The sequence below is a fragment of the Entelurus aequoreus genome, linkage group LG10 (assembly GCF_033978785.1).
Source record: "Entelurus aequoreus isolate RoL-2023_Sb linkage group LG10, RoL_Eaeq_v1.1, whole genome shotgun sequence".
Taxonomy (NCBI): domain Eukaryota; kingdom Metazoa; phylum Chordata; class Actinopteri; order Syngnathiformes; family Syngnathidae; genus Entelurus; species Entelurus aequoreus.
Genome location: NC_084740.1, coordinates 43,278,080 through 43,295,483, shown reverse-complemented (window position 1 = coordinate 43,295,483; position 17,404 = coordinate 43,278,080). Strand labels below are relative to the sequence as shown.

Below are 17,404 nucleotides of genomic sequence, written 5' to 3'. Positions count from 1 at the left end.
AAGGTCAGTTCAAAAAGAGTTTGTAAAATAGTTCCAAAAAAGCTCATAAAATATTTCAAAAAGAGGTCGTCTGGAAATTGGGCAGATCCTGTCATCTCTCCGCTTTGAAGTCCTTGAGTTAGAACAATATCTTTCTGTTGATTACCACACGTGAAAGAACACAGGAACACCTTCATCTTGCTTACCCCCTACATACTGGAGTTTTACGAGCCTTACTCTTGGTAGGTTTCAAAGACAGCTTTTGTCTTCTCACCAGTCACTCAATGTAACACAAAGTTGTTGTGATAACTTACAAACAATTATTCTAACAGCTACTTCCACTTCAAATCTTTAAGAAACGCTCATAGGCATTCACCAAGCAGCACCTGCAGTGAGCAACTTGTCCAAAAGATGGCGCCATTGCACAAACAATAACACATGTCAGTGTTTTTCCTTTGTTTATTTTTAAACTATTTGTATTATGGTCGTCAGCGAAGAAAAATCCATATATTAGCCTCACCGGACTATAAGCCGCAGATATGTACGTTGCGAAATGAGTTAATTACTCAGAAATATTCTGTAATGCCTGGTTCACACCAACGGCGCTTTCCGCGCTTACAAGTGCCGTCATTTTTGTCAATTTTTCCACGAATATCCCGATCTCTGAAGTAATGTTATGCTTTGATACACTCTGATACGCTCTGATACGAATTAGTTGCCGCTTTCTTACCGTTCCTCACGCTTTGATCCCTCTTTGATACGCTTTAAATCACGTTTTGATACGTTTTATTACGCTTTATTGAACTTTATTACGCTTTGATGCGATCCTGACGCTTTAAATCAGGCTCTGACACGATTATCAAGCTCTGTTGTGCATTGTTACAACAAAAATAAGAAAAAAATGTGAAAAACTCAGTATACTGTTTTCCACACATTTTTTATATTCATTTATTTTTTCAATTTCCCTTTTTTTTTCATTATATTATGTTTTATATCTTCATTTATTTTATTTTTGTCATCTTAATAAATATCTGTCTTTAATGCTAGTTGAAAATATTAAAAGGATTTGTTTTATCCACCCATTTTTTATATTCATTTATTTTTTCAATTTCTCTTTTTTTTTCGTTATATTATGTTTTATATCTTCATTTCTTTTATTTTTGTCATCTTAATAAATCTTTCATTTCTTATGCTAGTTGAAATTAATTAAAGGCATTTCTTTTATAAAACGTAACATATTCTCTTTATTATTAACATTTTCATACAGAAAAATGATAGACAGTAATGTCAAACTGCAACATCAAACAGCAGAAGTACAAAAACGTTCATCGTATAAAAAAGGCAATGATGCAAAAGAGAATGGATTTGTAATCCTGTGTTGGTTTTACATAAAGTTTCAATGTCACTAGTCCAGGGGTCACCAACCTTTTTGAAAGCAAGAGCTACTTCTTGGGTAGTGATTAATGCGAAGGGCTACCAGTTTGATACACACTTAAATAAATTGCCAGAAATAGCCAATTTGCTCAATTTACCTTTAACTCTATGTTATTATTAATAATTAATGATAGTTACACTTAATTGAACGGTTTAAAAGAGGAGAAAACAGGAAAAAAATGACAATTAAATTTTGAAACATAGTTTATCTTCAATTTCGACTCTTTAAAGTTCAAAATTCAACCGAAAAAAAAAGAGAAAAACTAGCAAATTCGAATCTTTTTGAAAAAATTTAAAAAATAATTTATGGAACATCATTAGTAATTTTTCCTGATTAAGATTAATTTTAGAATTTTGATGACATGTTTTAAATAGGTTAAAATCCAATCTGCACTTTGTTAGAATATATAACAAATTGGACCAAGCTATATTTCTAACAAAGACAAATCATTATTTCTTCTAGATTTTCCAGAACAAAAATTTTAAAAGAAATTCAAAAGACTTTGAAATAAGATTTAAATTTGATTCTACAGATTTTCTAGATTTGCCAGAATTTTTTTATTTTATTTTAATCATAATAAGTTTGAAGAAATATTTCACAAATATTCTTCATCAAAAAAACAGAAGCTAAAATGAAGAATTAAATTAAAATTGATTTATTATTCTTTACAATAAAAACAATTAATTTACTTTTTTTTCTTCTTTTTTTTCATTTATTTATTTATTTCAGGCAATGACAAAGACGTACAAGTTGACAAAACATAATAATATAAATTAATATAGTGCATTATTGTCCATGAACATTGATTTAAATTGTCAGGAAAGAAGAGGAAGGAATTTAAAAGGTAAAAAGGTATATGTGTTTAAAAATCCTAAAATCATTTTTAAGGTTGTATATTTTTTCTCTAAAATTGTCTTTCTGAAAGTTATAAGAAGCAAAGTAAAAAAATTAATGAATTTATCTAAACAAGTGAAGACCAAGTCTTTAAAATATTTTCTTGGATTTTCAAATTCTATTTGAGTTTTGTCTCTCTTAGAATTAAAAATGTCGGGCAAAGCGAGACCAGCTTGCTAGTAAATATATACAATTTAAAAAATAGAGGCAGCTCACTGGTAAGTGCTGCTATTTGAGCTATTTTTAGAACAGGCCAGCGGGCTACTCATCTGGTCCTTACGGGCTACCTGGTGCCCGTGGGCACCGCGTTGGTGACCCCTGAACTAGTCAATATCACAGTCACTTCCTATTTGTAGGGGTCCGCGCTTTGAACCAAGATCTGTTAAGCTTTCCTACGCTTTTAGTCAAGCTTTGCTGAGCTTTGTCACGCTTTGATACGCTCTCTGCGTTTTATTCCATTCTTGACAGAGCGCAGAATTTTTTTAAACCTTTTAAAAAATGTTGGCGATCTTGCCGCATGTCCCGCTTCACTACAAGCTTTCCCACGATCCATTACGACCCTCACGCTTTAATCAGGCTTTGTTACGCTTTAAAGGCCTACTGAAAGCCACTACTACCAACCACGTAGTCTGATAGTTTATATATCAATGATGAAATCTTAACATTGCAACACATGCCAATACGGCCGGGTTAACTTATAAAGTGCAATTTTAAAATTCCCGCCACACTTCCGGTTGAAAAACTCCTTTGGATATGATTTATGCGCGTGACGTCACAAAAGCAACGGAAGTGGTTGGACCCCATCGGACCCGATAGAAAAGCCTCTTGTTTTCTTCGACAAAATTCCACATTATTCTGGACATCTGTGTTGGTGAATCTTTTGCAATTTGTTTAATGAACAATGGAGACTGCAAAGAAAAACGTTGTAGGTGGGATCGATCGGTGTCTTAGCGGCTAAGTACAATACTATAATATCTGTGATATTTGCATTAGTGTACTGTGTCTTTAAGGGTTTGGGGAACGCGCATGCGCGAGTGAGTTGGCGGAGAACTTGTGTCTGTGAGCGTGACTTTTGGCTAACAGCAGCTCGTGTATGTGTGTGCGTTACTTTTTGAACTACAACCAGTTACCGCTTTTTAATAAAGCGATTGAGCAGCGCTTCCTCGTCTGTGTGACTCCTTCTCCACTGCGGGGCATTACAATACTTACAGCAACACAACAAGGACTACTTACTACGCCTAGCCGATGCTTGCCGCCAAACCCACGGATGAAGTCCTTCGTCGTGCCGTTGATCGCTGGAATGCAGGTGAGCACGGCTGTTGATGGGTTTCTATCTTCATTTGAGAACGATGCTACGCGCTAGCTCAGTAGCTAAGTGTGTCACCGATGTATTGTCTTGGAGATAAGTCACTTTAAATGTCCATTTCGCGTGCTCGACACTCATTTTCAAGAGGATATAGTATCCGAGGTGGTTTAAAATACAAATCCGTGATTCACAATAGAAAAAGGAGAGAGTACATAGTTCTGTGAGGTCTGGGGCCGTACTTATCAAGCTTCTTAGAATTACTCCTAAGAAGTCTTCTAAGGGTTGACTTAAGAGTAAATAAATTCTTCGCTGAAAGCTGCACTTAAAAGTTAGTTATCAAGCGTCTTACTCACACTTTCAGCAAAGTGTAGGACTGAATCTTAAGTGTCACACTCAGAGCTGAATTACGACATTACTATGTGCCGTAAACGGAATTTTAGGTGACGTCATTTCTGTGTCCATAGAAATGACCAATCACGGAAGGGAATCCCTTGTCTAAGAATAAAGAAATATCTTAGAAACATTTAAGTGGACAATGGGAGTGTATATTTTGACAATAAACTACAAAATAATACAAAACAAACAAACAATATTGGCAATGAATCAAAAATAAATGTTTCCTTTTTGTTGCACCTTTCCTGCTTCCTGCTCCCAGACCGTAATCAAAGAGGCAGGGGAGACACTTCTCCAGGATGTATGCTCGGGGCAACACCCTTCACTTTACCCGACAGTGGGTCTCCCCAGCGGACGACTTTAGAGTGAATGATGAGTCCGGCGATTAGTTGCAAATCTTGCTTTATTGATTGCTTGCACACAGCCAATCCAACACAAAACAAACTAGTCCCCGCTCGCACTCACAATACCGCTCCCTCTCTCTCTCGCCCACACACTCACTGACGTCACTCACCTCACATGCTGTAACCTAGCGTATGTGTGTGCCACACACATACGCTACACTCATAACATTTTCTTTCCAATTCATTAATTAGGCAACTAATTTGAAACTGGTGTGGGTGGCTCTATATATACTAGTCCACTGCAGCCACATGCAGAAATCAACAAGGAATGGAAAATTATTAAATCTGTGACAAAAATAATACCTGCTCTGTCTAAACGATACCGTTTGATCAGCTGCTCGTCATCAAACAAAGATGAACGTTCGCGCACGTCTCTCTCGACTCAGTACCATCCCCTGCTGGCAACTCCTAACCACTTAAGACACCTCTGAAGGTCTCTTAAATATCGTGGAGAGTAGGAGTGATTCTTAGACTTAAGAACATTGATAAAAAGCTTTTATTCTTAAGTTTCAGAGTAGGACTAAATTTCGCAAATTTTCAGGACTTAAGTGTAAAATGGCACTCTAAGAAGCTTGATAAGTACGGCCCCTGATTACTAAGTTAGCTTCAATGGCGTCGTTAGCACAGCATTGTTAACCTTCGCCAGCCTGGAAATCATTAACCGTGTAGTTACATGTCCACGGTTTAATAGTATTGTTGATTTTCTGTCCATCCTTCCAGTCAGAGGTTTATTTATTTTGTTTCTATCTTCATTTGAGAACGATGCTATCTCGCTAGCTCAGTAGCTAAGTGTGTCACCGATGTATTGTCTTGGAGATAAAAGTCACTTTAAATGTCCATTTCGCGTGCTCGACTCTCATTTTCAAGAGGATATAGTATCCGAGGTGGTTTAAAATACAAATCCGTGATCCACAATATAAAAAGGAGAGTGTGGAATCCAATGAGCCAGCTCGTACCTAAGTTACGGTCAGAGCGAAAAAAGATACGTCCATCACTGCCTCTCAAGTCGTTCACTGTAACGTTCCTCATCTACGAATCTTTCATCCTCGCTCAAATTAATGGGGTAATCATCACTTTCTCGGTCCGAATCTCTCTCGCTCCATTGTAAACAATGGGGAATTGTGAGGAATACTAGCTCCTGTGACGTCACGCTACTTCCGGTACAGGCAAGGCTTTTTTTTATCAGCGAGCAAAAGTTGCGAACTTTATCGTCGATTTTCTCTACTAAATCCTTTCAGCAAAAATATGGCAATATCGCGAAATGATCAAGTATGACACATAGAATGGATCTGCTATTCCCATTTAAATAAAAAAAAATCATTTCAGTAGGCCTTTAACGCCGCTTTGCATGCCGCTTTAAAGCGCCGTTGGTGTGAACCTAGCATTAATGTTTATTTACATACCTTAATTGTTTCCAAACGCTGTCTGTAACAGGGCAGTAAAACGGCTGATCAAACAAAACAGAAGTCATGGTCATGGACCCACTAGCTGCGCAAGCTAGCTCTCCAATCAGCTAAACAGACTCAATAACTCCACGCTGACATTTTGGTGAATTTACTGAGGAATTTGTGAAAGTGAAACAATACAAAAGGAATGTTGCTGTAAGTTAATAATACTAACACAGACACTATTAGCTAATGCTAACGATGCTAGCTTGATTACATTAGGATAGCAGGTACAAATATGCATGTAAACACTCCTACACACATCACACCTGGGACACTTTAGTAAGTAAGAATTGTTTTAGATATATTGTAAATAGAGATGTCCGATAATATCGGCCTGCCGATATTATCGGCCGATAAATGCTTTAAAATGTAATATCGGAAATTATCGGTATCGGTTTTTTTATTATCGGTATCGGTTTTTTGTTTGTTTTTTTTTTTGTTTTTTTTTATTAAATCAGAATCAGAATCAGAATAGTTTTATTGCCATTTTTTGAGAACGGGTTCACAAACTAGGAATTTTTCTTGGTGCAAACGTGCGACATAAAACACATATAACACATATTTGGTATAAAAAGAGCTGTGACTGAGCTATCAGATAGACTTAGAAGGGATTCAAGGAATTCAAGGAGCTGCTGTTAGGAGTTCTTGTTCATTTGCCTGATGGCCGAGGGGAAAAAACTAAAAAACCCAAGATACACTTACAATTAGTGCACCAACCCAAAAAACCTCCCTCCCCCATTTACACTCATTCACACAAAAGGGTTGTTTCTTTCTGTTATTAATATTCTGCTTCCTACATTATATATCAATATATATCAATACAGTCTGCAAGGGATACAGTCCGTAAGCACACATGATTGTGCGTGCTGCTGCTCCACTAATAGTACTAACCTTTAACAGTTAATGTTACTCATTTTCATTAATTACTAGTTTCTATGTAACTGTTTTTATATTGTTTTACTTTCTTTTGTATTCAAGGAAATGTTTTTAATTTATTTATCTTATTTTATTATATTTAAAAAAAAAAAAACCTTATCTTCACCATACCTGGTTGTCCAAATTAGGCATAATAATGTGTTAATTCCACGACTGTATATATCGGTATCGGTTGATATCGGTATCGGTAATTAAAGAGTTGGACAATATCGGAATATCGGATATCGGCAAAAAGCCATTATCGGACATCCCTAATTGTAAAACTTACAAACATCGTTTAGAGCAGTGGTTCTTAACCTTGTTGGTGGTACCGAACCCCACCAATTTCACATGCGCATTCACCGAACCCGCGCCGTAATCATAAAATGATGTTATTATATTAAAGAAATACTAATAAAGATAAATTTTACAAACGGAAAGTTGCAGGAATGTACACGTCATCCCATGTTTACATCTCATTGTGCAACATGTGGATGTTTTAGTGGGAACTAAATGCGATATCTGAAAGGGGTACAAATTATTTCCAAAATAGGACCTCCACCCAGACATACAATACTAGTACACAGCTCATAAAAAACAATATTTTATAGTCATTGTAAGTGGGCCTAAACACTTCTATTAGAAAATAATCTCATGGAAATGCCTGCTGTCATTTGATTACAATAACAAAACATTGAACTTGTTATTTAGTCAGGTTTGGGACAGGTGTGCTGCAGGTGTGACCACACAGTATTTACACGATGAGTCGGGCGTGTCTTGACCTCCGTGGCGGAGGCTCTGCCGAACCCCTGAGGCCGACTCACCGAACCCCTAGAACCCAGGTTAAGAACCACTGGTTTAGAGTGATGAATGAAGAATACACTCGAGTAGAAACGCTGCGGTTAATTAGCAGATGATACGGAACTTCTACTTCCGGTTCAAAGCTTTAAACGGCAGGAATCCCCGTTCAACCAGAAGTGAGCGAACCCGTCCAAAAGATGTCACCGTAGCACAAACAATAACACAACTTTTCAGTACCTCTGCTTGTGTTTCATGGAACTATTTGCAATACGGCCGTGAATTGATTAACGTGGACTTAAACAAGTTGAAAAATGTATTGGGGTGTTACCATTTAGTGGTCAATTGTACGGAATATGTACTGTACTGTGCAATCTACTAATAAACGTTTCGATCAATTTCAATTAAAAAAAAAGTGATAAATAATCCGGAAATTAGCCGCCACGTTTTATAAGCCGCTGGGTTTAAAGCGTAGGTTTATAGCCCAGGAAATACAAGGCTATAAAGTAGGGATGTCCGATAAATGCGTTAAAATGTAATATCGGAAATTATCGGTATGGTTTTTTTTATTATCGGTATCGTTTTTTTTTTGTTTTTTTTAATTAAATCAACATAAAAAACACAAGATACACTTACAATTAATGCACCAACCCAAAAAAACTCCCTCCCCCATTTACACTCATTCACACAAAAGGGTTGTTTCTTTCTGTTATTAATATTCTGCTTCCTACATTATATATCAATATATATCAATACAGTCTGCAAGGGATACAGTCTGTGCTCCCTACATTATATATCAATATATATCAATACAGTCTGCAAGGGATACAGTCTGTGCTTCCTACATTATATATCAATATATATCAATACAGTCTGCAAGGGATACAGTCCGTAAGCACACATGATTGTGCGTGCTGCTGCTCCACTAATAGTACTAACCTTTAACAGTTCATTTTACTCATTTTCATTCATTACTAGTTTCTATGTAACTGTTTTTATATTGTTTTACTTTCTTTTTTATTCAAGAAAATGTTTTTAATTTATTTATCTTATTTTATTTTATAATTTTTTTTAAAAAGTACCTTATCTTCACCATACCTGGTTGTCCAAATTAGACATAATAATGTGTTAATTCCACGACTGTATATATCAGTATCGGTTGATAACGGTATCGGTTTATATCGGTATCGGTAATTAAAGAGTTGGACAATAGCGGAATATCGGATATCGGCAAAAAGCCATTATCGGACATCCCTACTATAAAGCATTAAAGATGGCTTGTTTCTTCACAGGGGGGTTACCCAGCAGACTGTGGGGGGGTGAGTATCATCAGGAAGGTAAATGAGTGATGTGGTGAAACGCTAATGAAGTGGTGATGTGTGCTTGACAGCAGGGGGCGTGTCCTGGAGGAACTATGGTGTGCAGCTTTCTCTCCCCTACTGGAAGTATTTCATGTGAAAGATGAGACTTCATTTCAAGTGTTTTTCTTTCTTGCCAGGGAGGATTCCCAGGATGCAACCTGCCCGTGAGAACTCTTTCATGTTCAGCATTTATGATGATTGTTGTTATGATTGTTGTTGTTGTTGTTGTTGCAGAGTATGGGAGGCCAGCCCGTCTACAACCCAGTAAGTAAGAACTCTTTGGAACCAAACTCTCCTAAATCTGACAGGAAGTTGTTGTGTCTGCACAACACTCACTTCCTGTCCTCACATCTAAATGTCCTCCAATGAGCACGCACTTTCTTCTATGTACAAAAGGTCGACAGCTCGCGGCTACACAACAGCTGAGCACACAATAGCACACAAGCTAGACATGTGTAATACTCACTGAACATGTGTCAATATAAACAAATAATGATAGTTACATATTACTGACACACACAAAGTCTCCAAGGCAGAAGTATTAGAAAGTATCCAGGAACAAACGTGTCCGCATCATCCAACTTACTGCATCATGCATTCAATTTCATAAAGTCTTGTGTTGCCAAAAACTATTATCACTCCACTTCAACTTAAAGGCAGTATAAGACCATTCCAGAGGTCTGACATTACATCTATTTTAGTGACATTTCATCTATTTTAAGTGACATTACATCTATTTTAAGTGACATTACATCTATTTTAAGTGACATTACATCTATTTTAAGTGACATTACATCTATTTTAAGTGACATTACATCTATTTTAAGTGACATTACATCTATTTCAAGTGACATTACATCTATTTCAAGTGACATTACATCTATTTTAGTGACATTTCATCTATTTTAAGTGACATTACATCTATTTTAAGTGACATTACATCTGTTTTAAGTGACATTAGTGACATTACATCTATTTTAAGTGACATTACATCTATTTTAAGTGACATTACATCTATTTTAGTGACATTACATCTATTTTAAGTGACATTACATCTATTTTAAGTGACATTTCATCTATTTTAAGTGACATTACATCTATTTTAAGTGACATTACATCTATTTCAAGTGACATTACATCTATTTTAGTGACATTTCATCTATTTTAAGTGACATTACATCTATTTTAAGTGACATTACATCTATTTTAGTGACATTACATCTGTTTTAAGTGACATTAGTGACATTACATCTATTTTAGTGACATTACATCTATTTTAAGTGACATTAAATATATTTTAAGTGACATTACATCTATTTTAAGTGACATTACATCTATTTCAAGTGACATTACATCTATTTTAGTGACATTACATCTATTTTAGTGACATTTCATCTATTTTAAGTGACATTACATCTGTTTTAAGTGACATTAGTGACATTACATCTATTTTAAGTGACATTACATCTATTTTAGTGACATTACATCTATTTTAAGTGACATTACATCTATTTTAGTGACATTACATCTGTTTTAAGTGACATTAGTGACATTACATCTATTTTAAGTGACATTACATCTATTTTAAGTGAAATTACATCTATTTTAAGTGACATTTCATCTATTTTAAGTGACATTACATCTATTTCAAGTGACATTACATCTATTTTAGTGGCATTACATCTATTTTAAGTGACATTACATCTGTTTTAAGTGACATTAGTGACATTACATCTATTTTAAGTGACATTACATCTATTTTAAGTGACATTACATCTATTTCAAGTGACATTACATCTATTTTAGTGACATTTCATCTATTTTAAGTGACATTACATCTATTTTAAGTGACATTACATCTATTTTAGTGACATTACATCTGTTTTAAGTGACATTAGTGACATTACATCTATTTTAGTGACATTACATCTATTTTAAGTGACATTAAATATATTTTAAGTGACATTACATCTATTTTAAGTGACATTACATCTATTTCAAGTGACATTACATCTATTTTAGTGACATTACATCTATTTTAGTGACATTTCATCTATTTTAAGTGACATTACATCTATTTTAAGTGACATTACATCTGTTTTAAGTGACATTAGTGACATTACATCTATTTTAAGTGACATTACATCTATTTTAGTGACATTACATCTATTTTAAGTGACATTACATCTATTTTAAGTGACATTACATCTATTTTAGTGACATTACATCTGTTTTAAGTGACATTAGTGACATTACATCTATTTTAAGTGACATTACATCTATTTTAAGTGACATCACATCTATTTTAAGTGACATTAGTGACATTACATCTATTTTAAGTGACATTACATCTATTTTAAGTGACATCACATCTATTTTAAGTGACATTACATCTGTTTTAAGTGACATTACATCTATTTTAAGTGACATTACATCTGTTTTAAGTGACATTACATCTATTTTAAGTGACATTACATCTGTTTTAAGTGACATTACATCTATTTTAAGTGACATTACATCTATTTTAGTGACATTACATCTATTTTAAGTGACATTACATCTGTTTTAAGTGACATTACATCTGTTTTAAGTGACATTAGTGACATTACATCTATTTTAAGTGACATTACATCTATTTTAGTGACATTACATCTATTTTAAGTGACATTACATCTAATTTAGTGACATTACATCTGTTTTAAGTGACATTACATCTATTTTAAGTGACATTACATCTATTTTAAGTGACATTACATCTATTTTAGTGACATTACATCTATTTTAAGTGACATTACATCTATTTTAAGTGACATCACACCTATTTTAAGTGACATTACATCTATTTTAAGTGACATCACATCTGTTTTAAGTGACAGTGACATTACATCTATTTTAAGTGACATTACATCTATTTTAAGTGACATCACATCTATTTGAAGTCACATTACATCTATTTTAAGTCACATTACATCTGTTTTAAGTGACATTACATCTGTTTTAAGTGACATTACATCTGTTTTAAGTGACATTACATCTATTTTAAGTGACATTACATCTATTTTAGTGACATTACATCTATTTTAAGTGACATTACATCTATTTTAAGTAACATTACATCTATTTTAAGTGACATTACATCTATTTTAGGTGACATTACATCTATTTTAAGTAACATTACATCTATTTTAAGTGACATTACATCTATTATAAGTGACATGACATATATTTTAAGTGACATTACATCTATTTTAAGTGACATTACATCTGTTTTAAGTGACATTACATGTATTTTAAGTGACATTACATCTGTTTTAAGTGACATTACATCTATTTAAAGTGACATTACATCTGTTTTAAGTGACATTACATCTGTTTTAAGTGACATTACATGTATTTTAAGTGACATTACATCTGTTTTAAGTGACATTACATCTATTTAAAGTGACATTACATCTGTTTTAAGTGACATTACATCTATTTTAAGTGACATTACATCTGTTTTAAGTGACATTACATCTGTTTTAAGTGACATTACATCTATTTTAAGTGACATTACATCTATTTTAAGTGACATCACATCTATTTTAAGTGACATTACATCTATTTTAAGTGACATCACATCTATTTTAAGTGACATCACATCTATTTTAAGTGACATTACATCTGTTTTAAGTGACATTACATCTGTTTTAAGTGACATTACATCTATTTTAAGTGACATTACATCTATGTTGGGAAATAGATGTATACATTACATCTATTTTAAGTGACATTACATCTATTTTAAGTGACATTACATCTGTTTTAAGTGACATTACATCTATTTTAAGTGACATTACATCTGTTTTAAGTGACATTACATCTATTTTAAGTGACATTACATCTCTGAGGTCTGACAGGAAGTTGTTGTATCTGCACAACACTCACTTCCTGTCGTAACATCTAAATGTCCTCCAATGAGCACACAGTTTCTTCTGTTTACAAAAGGTCGATAGCTCGCAGCTAAACAATAGCTGAGCACACAATAGCACACAAGCTAGACATGTGTAATAATCACTGAACATGTGTCAATATAAACAAATAATGATAGTTACATATTACTGACACATACAAAGTCTCCAAGCCAGAAGTATTAGAAAGTATCCAGGAACAAACGTGTCCGCATCATCCAACTTACTGCATCATGCATTCAATTTCATGAAGTCTTGTGTTGCCAACTTAAAGACAGCATAAATCCATTCCAGACAGTTAATAATAACAAGGTTAGTTTTTATTGTGTTTGACTCATTTCACTTGATCAAACCTTTTCTGACCTTTCACACGACTAAATGATACAAGTAGGGAGGATTCTTCCAGATATCGTATCAGATCAATATCTTTATAGGGTATTGGGTATGGTATTGGAAGTGAAAAAGTGGTTCTTACATGTGGTGAAAAGTAGTCAAAGAATGTATTTGTGTCGTGCAGACCATTCCTTACTCCAGCCTGATCCCAGGAGGAATGTTCTCCAAGAGGACGCTGGTCATCAGAGGTATGGTGCCCTACAACGCTAACAGGTAAGTCTTCTTCATTTCAAATGCTAACAGTTAGCACACTAGCCAGATAGCGTCAAGTAATAACAAACAAGCACGACTCTTAGATGTGTCAAGTACCAAAATATGAGTCTGAGGTGTATACCTGTAAAATATGTGAAATAGAAAGTTAGCATGCTAACAGTTAGCATGTGTCAAGTACCAAAATATGAGTCTGAGGTGTATACCTGCAAAAACTTTTTTTTTTTTAAGTTAGCATGCTAGCCGTTAGCATGTGTCAAGTACCAATATATAACTCTGAGGTGTATATCTGTAAACATTTTTTTTTTTAAGTTAGCATGCTAGCCGTTAGCATGTGTCAAGTACCAAAATATGAGTCTGAGGTGTATACCTGTAAAATTTGTTAGAAAAAGGTTAGCATGCAAACAGTTAGCATGTGTCAAGTATCAAAATATGAGTCTGAGGTGTATACCTGCAAAAAAAAAAAAAAAATTAAGTTAGCATGCTAGCCGTTAGCATGTGTCAAGTACCAAAATATGACTCTGAGGTGTATATCTGTTAAAAAAAAATAAAAAAAATTTAAGTTAGCATGCTAGCCGTTAGCATGTGTCAAGTACCAAAATTTGAGTCTGAGGTGTATACCTGTAAACATTTTTATTTTTTTTATTTTTTAAGTTAGCATGCTAGCCGTTAGCATGTGTCAAGTACCAAAATATGAGTCTGAGGTATATATCTGTAAAATTTGTTAGGGAACATTTAGCTTGCAAACAGTTAGCATGTGTCAAGTACCAAAATAGGAATCTGAGGTGTATACCTGTAAACCTTTTTTTTTTTTTTTTTAAGTTAGCATGTTAGCCATTAGCATGTGTCAGGTACCAAAATATGAGTCTGAGGTATATATCTGTAAAATTTGTTAGGGAAAATTTAGCTTGCAAACAGTTAGCATGTGTCAAGTACCAAAATATGAGTCTGAGGTATATATCTGTAAAATTTGTTAGGGAAAATTTAGCTTGCAAACCGTACCGTATGAATCTGAGGTGTATATCTGTAAAAAAAAAAAAAAAAAAAATTAAGTTAGCATGCTAGCCGTTAGCATGTGTCAAGTACCAAAATTTGAGTCTGAGGTGTATACCTGTAAACATTTTTATTTTTTAAGTTCGCATGCTAGCCGTTAGCATGTGTCAAGTACCAACATTTGAGTCTGAGGTGTATACCTGTAAACATTTTTATTTTTTAAGTTAGCATGCTAGCCGTTAGCATGTGTCAAGTACCAACATTTGAGTCTGAGGTGTATACCTGTAAACATTTTTATTTTTTTTATTTTTTAAGTTAGCATGTGTCAAGTACCAAAATATGAGTCTGAGGTATATATCTGTAAAATTTGTTAAGGAAAATTTAGCATGCAAACAGTTAGCATGTGTCAAGTACCAAAATATGAGTCTGATGTGTATACCTGTAAAAAAAAAAAATTTTTCAAGTTAGCATGCTAGCCATTAGCATGTGTCAAGTACCAAAATATGAGTCTGAGGTGTTTACCTGTAAAAACTATTTTTTTAAAGTTAGCATGCTAACCGTTAGCATGAATTGATTAACGTGGACCCCGACTTAAACAAGTTGAAAAACTTATTGGGGTGTTACCATTTAGTGGTCAATTGTACGGAATATGTACTGTACTGTGCAATCTACTAATACAAGTCTCAATCAATCAATCAATCAATGTCAAGTACCAAAATATGAGTCTGAGGTGTATAGCTGTAAAATGTCTTAGAAAAAGTTAGCTTGCTAACAGTTAGCATGTGTCAAGTACCAAAATATATATATCTGCAAAAAAAAAATTGAACAAAGTTAACATGTATCAAGTACCAAAATATGACTGAAGTGTATACCTGTAAAATGTCTTAGAAAAAAGTTAGCATGCTAACAGTTAGCATGTGTCAAGTACCAAAATATGACTGAGGTGTATACCTGCAAACTTTGTTAGAAAAAAGTTAGCATGCTAAGTTATCATGTATCAAGTACCAAAATATGACTGAAGTGTATACCTGTAAAATGTCTTAGAAAAAAGTTAGCATGTGTCAAGTACCAAAATATGACTCTGAGGTGTATACCTGCAAACAGTTAGCATGTGTCAATTACCAAAATATGAGTCTGAGGTGTATACCAGTTAGCATGTGTCAAGTACCAAAATATGAGTCTGAGGTGCATACCAGTTAGCATGTGTCAATTACCAAAATATGACTAAGGTGTATACCAGTTAGCATGTGTCAATTACCAAAATATGAGTCTGAGGTGTATACCAGTTAGCATGTGTCAAGTACCAAAATATGAGTCTGAGGTGTATACCAGTTAGCATGTGTCAATTACCAAAATATGACTAAGGTGTATACCAGTTAGCATGTGTCAATTACCAAAATATGAGTCTGAGGTGTATACCAGTTAGCATGTGTCAATTACCAAAATATGTCTAAGGTGTATACCTGTAAAATGTGTTAGAAAAATGTTAGCATGCTAACAGTTAGCATGTGTCAAGTACCAAAATATGAGCTTGAGGTATAAACCTGCAAACATTTTTTAGAACAAAGTTAGCATGCTAACAACTAGCATGTGTCAAATATCAATATATAAGACTCTGAGGTGTATACCTGTAAAATTTGTTTAAAAAAGTTAGCATGCAAACATTTAGCATGTGTCAAGTACCAAAATATGACTCTGAAGTGTATACCTAAAACTTTTTTTTTTTTTTTAAGTTAGCATGCTAACCGTTAGCATGTGTCAAGTACCAAAATATGAGACTGAGGTGTATACCTGTAAAATGTGTTAGAAAAAGTTAGCATGCTAACAGTTAGCATGTGTCAAGTACCAAAATATGAGTCTAAGGTGTATACCTGTAAAATGTGTTAGAACAATGTTAGCATGCGTCAAGTACCAAAATATGACTGAAGTGTATGCCTGCAAACTTTGTCCGAAAAAAGTTAGCATGCTAACAGTTAGCATGTGTCAAGTACCAAAATATGAGTCTGAGGTGTATACCTGCAAACTTTGTTAGAAAAAAGTTAGCATGCTAACAGTTAGCATGTGTCAAGTACCAAAATATGAGTCTAAGGTGTATACCTGTAAAATGTGTTAGAACAATGTTAGCATGCGTCAAGTACCAAAATATGAGTTTGAGGTATAAACCTGCAAACATTTTTTAGAACAAAGTTAGCATGCTAACAACTAGCATGTGTCAAATATCAATATATAAGACTCTGAGGTGTATACCTGTAAAATTTGTTTTAAAAAGTTAGCATGCTAACAACTAGCATGTGTCAAATATCAATATATAAGACTCTGAGGTGTATACCTGTAAAATTTGTTTAAAAAAGTTAGCATGCAAACAGTTAGCATGTGTCAAGTACCAAAATATGAGTTTGAGGTATAAACCTGCAAACATTTTTTAGAACAAAGTTAGCATGCTAACAACTAGTCAAATATCAATATATAAGACTCTGAGGCGTATACCTGTAAAATGTGTTTAAAAAAAGTTAGCATGCAAACAGTTAGCATGTGTCAAGTACCAAAATATGACTCTGAAGTGTATACCTAAAAAAAGATATATATATTTTTTAAAGTTAGCATGCTAACCGTTAGCATGTGTCAAGTACCAAAATATGAGTCTGAAGTGTATACCTGTAAAATGTGTTAGAAAAAGTTAGCTTGCTAACAGTTGGCATGTGTCAATTATCAAAATATGACTGAAGTGTATACCTGCAAACTTTGTTAGAAACAAGTTAGCATGCTAACAGTTAGCATGTGTCAAGTACCAAAATATGAGTCTGAGGTGTATACCTGTAAAATGTGTTAGAAACAGTTAGCTTGCTAACAGTTAGCATGTGTCGATTATCAAAATATGACTGAAGTGTATACCTGCAAACTTTGTTAGAAACAAGTTAGCATGCT

At 34.0% G+C, this 17,404-nt stretch overlaps 1 protein-coding gene across 1 annotated transcript in view; it reads left to right on the top strand.

Moving 5' to 3' along the window:
* LOC133658656 (galectin-4-like) overlaps window positions 1–17,404 on the top strand; it is a 35,472-nt gene that overhangs the window by 14,666 nt on the left and 3,402 nt on the right. The window contains exons 8-12 of the mRNA XM_062060918.1: window positions 8,865–8,891; window positions 8,963–8,989; window positions 9,071–9,097; window positions 9,168–9,197; window positions 13,401–13,489. Coding sequence (XP_061916902.1) covers window positions 8,865–8,891; window positions 8,963–8,989; window positions 9,071–9,097; window positions 9,168–9,197; window positions 13,401–13,489 — 200 coding nt within the window. The remainder of the gene's footprint in view (window positions 1–8,864; window positions 8,892–8,962; window positions 8,990–9,070; window positions 9,098–9,167; window positions 9,198–13,400; window positions 13,490–17,404) is intronic.